Here is a 6,384-nt window from a genome sequence, read left to right as displayed (position 1 = left end):
TTAGTCTCTCCATATCTCCCAGTGTGCTGACACTCAGTGTAGTGTCCCCAAAGCATAGCTCTGTCCCATGACTCCTGGATTCGGGCTAAAGATTCATGGGGGTTGGGGGTTGTTCCAGAACATTCATTCCTTCAGAAAAGTCCAGGCTTAGGGAGGCATTATCAGATTCACAAGCAACTTTTCTGGAGGAGAGAGGCAGAAAATAGCTCTTCATACTAAGGCCCTGGGTTTGAGCCCCTGTACCACATGAGAGCACCATGAATGGTAAAAGGGGTGGGGAGCTTCATGGTCAGGGGACCAGTGCTAGGGTAACTTTAGTCTCTCTCCCCCTCTGGACACAGTGGAACATTTGAAGCCAGGAGGCCTCTGAGCAATGGAATTGCACAAGCACAGGGCCTTGGGTTCCTTGCCATTAGCTACAGAAAGTTGTTACATGCAGGGACCCAGAAGGGAGCTGTGATAAAGCCTTGATGCAAGAGGCCCTGAGTTGGAGACCTACCATTACATGGGAGCACCCTGGATAAAGGCCAGTAGAAGGCTGGCAGAAAAGCTTCCCTGAACAGAACCCTGCTTGGCCCTACACTCAACCCTGCTAGAGCCCAACCCCCACCACAATGGAGGAAGCTGCCCTGCTGGGGTCTTTCTGCTCTCCCTCTGTCTGAAAGAATTCCCTGGAGGGCTGAAGCCTTGGATTGGGCTCCATGGATGGTGGGACAGTAGTTTGATCTTGTCTTCTCTCTAAAAAATATATACTTACAGGTTGTCCGAGGAAGGTAGCTCAGTCACAATGAGCAGGCATGATGCCCCTGGATTCTACCTCGAACAAGGCACCACATTAGATAAAGAACTATGGACTGGAAAAATAGCTCACCAAAACAGTGTGCTGCTTTGTCATGTGCATGACCCTGGTTCAAACCTGGCACCCACATAATTGAGGGAAATTCAGTGTTGCTTCTGTCTCTCAAAAAGTCAGCCCATAGTGGTTAAGTCTTGATGAGAAAAAAAAAGATTAAGAGCAAGCAGGCACATAGAAATGCTTTATTATTTTAACATAAATTCCAAGAGGAGGTTGTGCTTTTTTAGAAAAGGACGGGGGTGACACACAAGGAGGGTACATGCACAAGCAGGAATACACCCCAGGCAAGGTGAGGCTGGGTGCCTCTTCCCCTGCTTCTTTGGCAGATGCTCTGGGGAGCATGGACTGGTTGCCAAGGGCATGAGAATGAAGACAGCACTGCACAGCTAGGGGGTAAAGCTGGGGTCCCCCTCCCCAGCTGCCCTGGAATTGAGTGATATGGGGTCAAGGGTGAGCCTAGAGGACAGGAGGCTGCACTGGTGGACAAGAAGGGTTGGCTTGGACTGAAGGGAACTGGTGGAGTGGGGGGAAGGAGGTTGGTGGAGTGAGGTGGAATGGAGAAGGTTGGAGTGGGAGGAGAGAGGTGGTTGGGAAGGGAGTGGGTTTGGGGAGTGGTAGACTGGGGGAGAGTGAGGGGAATAGGGGGTGAAGTGGGGAGGGGTGGGTTGGGGGAGGGGTAAAGTGGGGGAGAGGGAATGGAATGGGAGAGGGTTGGAGTGGAGAGGGAGGGGAAATGGGGAGGGGGTGGGTTCAGGGAGGAGTAGAGTGGGAGGTGTGGGATTTGAGTGGGGGAGGGGTGGGATGGGGATGGGCTGGAATAGAGGAATGGGGAGGGTTGGGCAAGGGGTTTAGACTGGGAGATAGGGAATTTTAGTGGGAGGGATGAGAGTGGTCTGGTGCAGGCTGGAGGTTGAGGTCAGATGCATAATCCAGAGTTAGGTTGGGAGCACTCTCACCAGCTGTCCTGAAATCAGGGCTGTGAGGGAAAGGGATGTGGGGGGGGGGTGTGAGGGCAGCGCACCACAGCTTAGGTGAGGCTGGGTGCCTTCACCCCTGCCACCTTGGCAGCAGGTGCTGTGAGGTTGAGGCTAGATTGATGTTGGTGGTGTGGGTGGAGGACAGCACTACACCCTAGGTTGAGGCTACATAACTCTTCCCCACAGCTGTCACATTATGCTCTGGGGTGCAGGTGGACTGGGGGGAGGCTGGGGGTGATCAGGCACACATGGATTCACAAAAGGTGTGAGGACAGACACAATCTACTCCACAAGCTCCCAGATGGCATCCTGCTGGAGTCCCAAGACAACTGAGAGGTGAGGATCGGACTCTGGCTTCACAGGAGCATGTGATACCCTGGCAAGTGTTTGTTATAAGGCCAGAAGTGGGTCTTGCCCTTGTTGGACGGGTCTTGCTGACACTGTCTGCAGCGTTTGTAGTCATTACACTGATCCAAAATAAATAGTTTGTCTGGGGCCCTGGAGAGGAGGAAGCACAGGTAATAGTGAGAGGCCTTCCTCAAAGCTGTGAAAAGGAGACAAGGACAGTGACACCCCCCCCCCAGTACCTGTTCCCCTTGCCCCCAGCCTGCCCTTCTCCTCTCACTCACTGCCACAAATGATGGGCCCTACATGGGAGAGGGGGAGGAAACACCTTCCACTAAAATCAAAAGATCTTCTCTAGAACAGATTGTATCCCAGTGGGAAAGCTAGCATGGCAGTTGTGCAAAAGACTTGCATGTCTGAGGCTCTGAGGTCCCAGGTTCAATCTTCTGTATCATCATTAGCCAGAGTGAAGGAGGAGTAGAGACAGGAAGAAGAGTAGGAGGAGAGGAAGGAAGAGGAGGAGTTATCCATGGGTCACCTAGGATAACAAGTCGTTAATTGGTCATTTAGAATACTTGGGGCTAGGGAGATAACATAGTGGTCTGCAAGTGACTTTCACTTCCTTTTAAGTTTTAGTTTAATTCCCAGCTCCACTATAAGCCTGACCAAAGGTCCAGGAAAAAAAAAGTTTGGCATATTGAGGCTTTGCTAATATCTGAAGGGATAGGCTCCATCTGATTCGGCAGGTTTTTCACATTCTCAGTCAGGCACATGTTAACTTTCCCCAATGACAGATGAAAATAAGACAAAAGATCATCAGACTTTCCCAGGCTAGCTGTCAACCTCCATGGCCCTAGCCTCTGCTCCTCGGTGGTGAGTAGAGAGAGACAGGGCTGAGGAGAGGGAACAGGCACCCTCTGGGAGGATGGTCTTGGCCTGTTTCCTGCTGGGTGTCTCACTTTGTATAGCACCCATTACCCATGACTCCATTCCTAACTGACTGCCCATTTACCCAAGATTATTCAGCTCTGCTCTTAACACTCCATAAGCCTGGGTTGGAAAATAACTCACTGCTTGAAACTTGTTATTTCCAAAGAGAAATGCCCCACACTCTGTTCCCCACCGTCCACAAAAGGAAAACAAAGGTCCCTTGAGTAGAGGCAGAGGAAAACACAGTTGGTAGACATTTAGCAGGCAGCACACCTGTCCCCACACTAAACCCAGACTTCTGTCCTCCATGGAGTTCCCTTGGCAATCCCCACTCATTTGCATGAAGCTCTATAGACCCACAGATCAGAGGGGAGGAAATGGGGAGAGGAGGCAACTTGCAACCCCAGAAGGCAATTACTTGTCAAAGGCCTTGGCATCTTTATCTCGCTGATGCTTCAGCACAACATCTTTATCCCATTCTTTTGTCAGGCGTTGATTGATGGTGTTCCTTCGATCCTCTTCTGCACATCTTTCTGCTAAATGCCTGGAGGGAAGGCAAGAGTCTTGACTCCATCCACTGCCACCACTGCCCCACAAGTCCTCTTTCCTTTAGATTCAGTTGGAAATCTAGTTTTGCTCTCACTCTTTGGAATAAGAGGTAAAGGTGGAGTCCAAATGGTGGGGCACCTAGCTGAAGGTACACATTGCAGTGTGCAAGGACCCAGGTTCAAGCCTCAGGTCCCCAACTTCAGGAGGAAAGTGCAACAGGTTTCTCTCTACTTTTCTACCAATCTCAACCCAAAATAAATAAATTTTTTCAACAAAAAAAAAGAAAAAGAGTCAATAACATGAGCAGATAGAGTGAACCCTAGTTGAGGGGTCCAGAACCGCTTGCTTTCAGCCGAAACCTTGTTTCCGTCAATGAATCCCCACTCAAAAGGTGTTTGTTTCCTTTAACTCATCTAAAAACACATCTCTTGGATCTACCCTATGATCCTGCAATTCCTCTCCCTGGGATATATCCTAAGGAACCCAACATACACATCCAAAAAGATCTGTATACACATATGGTCATAGCAGCACAATGTAATAATACAATTGTAATAGCTACCAGCAACCCAGGTGTCGAACAGATGAGTGGCTGAGCAAGTTGTGGTCTATATACACTATGGAATACTACTCAGTGATAAAAATGGTGACTTCACCATTTTCAGCCCATCTTGGATGGAGTGTGAAGAAATTAGGTTAAATGAAATAAGTCAGAAACAGGATGAGTATGGGATGATCTCACTCCTAGGCAGAAGTTGAAAAACAAGATCAGAAGAGAAAACACAAGTAGAACCAGAACTGCAGTTGCTGTATTGCACCAAAGTAAAAGACTCTGTGGTGCAGTGGGGGGAGAGTCCATGTCCAAAAATGATTACAGAGCATCTAGTGCAGTTTGTATTGTTATGTGGAAAACTGAGAAATGTTATGCATGTACAAACTATTGTATTTACTGTTGAATGTAAAACATTAATCCCTGGATATATACTCATCCCATAAGGTGGCTTGTGACATGCAACAGCCTCAGAAGTTGACAGGGGAGTAGAGATGAGAAGCAGGCTGGGGCGAGCTAGGGTCATTCATGACTCTCCACGTGTCCACACATGTTTCTACTAAGGTCGGTGTCAAGGGGTGGGGGAGGAGAGGGAGAGAAAGGAGGAGAGGGTTATGGTGGGGAAGGAAGGACCAGGCCCCTTACTTTTCTTGGTTTTTCTGGAGCTTTTCTTTTTCTTGCTGTAGATTTTTTATGTGGCTGAGGATAAGCTGTCTTTTGTGGCCTGCAGCAGCTTCCACCTGCTGCTTCATGTATTCAATATTTCTCTGCCGCTTCTCGGCCTCCAGGGTCTTCTCATTCTGCCCAAAGTTGGTGAAGGTGCCCATGGGCTCATAGATGGGCAGTCTGGAAGGCCTGTGTTTCAGCTGGAACAGAGAGAGCCAGTGTGAAGGCTGCAGCATTGGGGTACACTGACAGACCCACTGTTTATAGGAAGGAGCCAGGGCACCCAAACTCACATGAGGAAACCTGGTAGGTGGGTGGGGGCCCAGTATTCTACCCTCCACACACCTACATTCAGAGTGCTAGGAAGCAGTGTACAGTTCTCAAAATAGCAACCCGTCCACTTACCTGGTATTCCAGTGCTTTCTTATACATTTCTCTCTGCTCAAATTGATGTTTCTTCAGTTCAGCTTTTTGTTCATCAATCCTGATAATTGGAAGAGGAGGAGGTGAGACCACAGTTTATTCTAATGGAGACCAACATCATCAAAACACACCCAACAAGTTACAGTGGGAATAAGTTCCAAGGAATTAACAGCTGGCACTTCCTTCTGGAAGCCTCCATTACACCTGATTGAGACGGGCCTTGGAGCCTGGTGGTGTCTTATCTGGGAGAGCACACATGCTGCCATGTGTAAAGACCTGAGCTCAAGGTCCTCACCTGGAAAGAAGATGCTTCACAAACAGTGAAACAGTGCTGCAGGTGTCTCTCCTGTTCTCTCTCTCTCTCTCACAGTCTATCAAAGAAAGGACTGTCAGGTCTATGGCCATACCACCCTGAGCACACCCGATGTCATCTGATCTCAGAATCTAAGCAGGGTCAGACCTGGTTAGTACTTGGATGGGAGAAAGGACTGTTAAAAATAGTGAAGTGTCAGGGCACCAGGCCCCAAATAACCATAGTGGCAAATAAGGAAGGAATGGAGGGAAGGAGGGAGCAAGGGAGAGAGAGAGAGAGAGAGAGAGAGAGAGAGAGAGAGAGAGAGAGAGAGTCTAGCTTTATGGAGGCAGGAATTACCTCCATTTGGGGGAGTATTTCCCACAGCAGTTTCCTTCACTTCTCTCCTAACCTCCTCCCTGACTCAAATGTTCAGCCTCAAGCCATGTGCAACAAAACACTCTCTTTCCTCAGAAGTGGGAAATGAGAGAAATGTTCATCCCTGTCTGAGCTACAGGAGAATGGCAGGTATGAGTATGTTGAATGCTTTCAATGATGGCCTGAACCCTGCTTCCAGTCTGGGCCCCCACACTCCTGACCCTGGCTCCAGGGCCCCCAAGAGACTGATGATAAACCTACACTGGGAAGGGTCCCTGCCTCAGACTGGCCCCTTCTTCCTCTACTAACACCACTGACCACAAAGCCAAAGGCCATGGTGCTGACTGACAACTGTGCCTGGTCACTAAGGCTGTCCTGACACTAAGCATGGTGGCAATGACAGGCTGCATGGGGATCC

General features: G+C 49.2%; 1 protein-coding gene across 1 annotated transcript; it reads right to left on the bottom strand.

Moving 5' to 3' along the window:
- Positions 1 to 4,271: 4,271 nt before the first annotated feature.
- LOC132533996 (coiled-coil domain-containing protein 81-like) lies at positions 4,272 to 5,526 on the bottom strand. Its single transcript, XM_060177420.1, has 2 exons — positions 5,279 to 5,526; positions 4,272 to 5,073 (listed from the first exon to the last, which is right to left on the bottom strand). The coding sequence occupies exons 1-2, from the start codon at positions 5,303 to 5,305 to the stop codon at positions 4,849 to 4,851; spliced, it is 252 nt and encodes an 83-aa protein (XP_060033403.1). The 5' UTR covers positions 5,306 to 5,526; the 3' UTR covers positions 4,272 to 4,848.
- Positions 5,527 to 6,384: the final 858 nt, after the last annotated feature.

This window comes from Erinaceus europaeus, chromosome 17 (assembly GCF_950295315.1).
Source record: "Erinaceus europaeus chromosome 17, mEriEur2.1, whole genome shotgun sequence".
In the NCBI taxonomy this organism is placed as follows: Eukaryota; Metazoa; Chordata; class Mammalia; order Eulipotyphla; family Erinaceidae; genus Erinaceus; species Erinaceus europaeus.
Note: the sequence above shows the minus strand (reverse complement) of the source record. Positions and strands in the feature narration are given on the sequence as shown.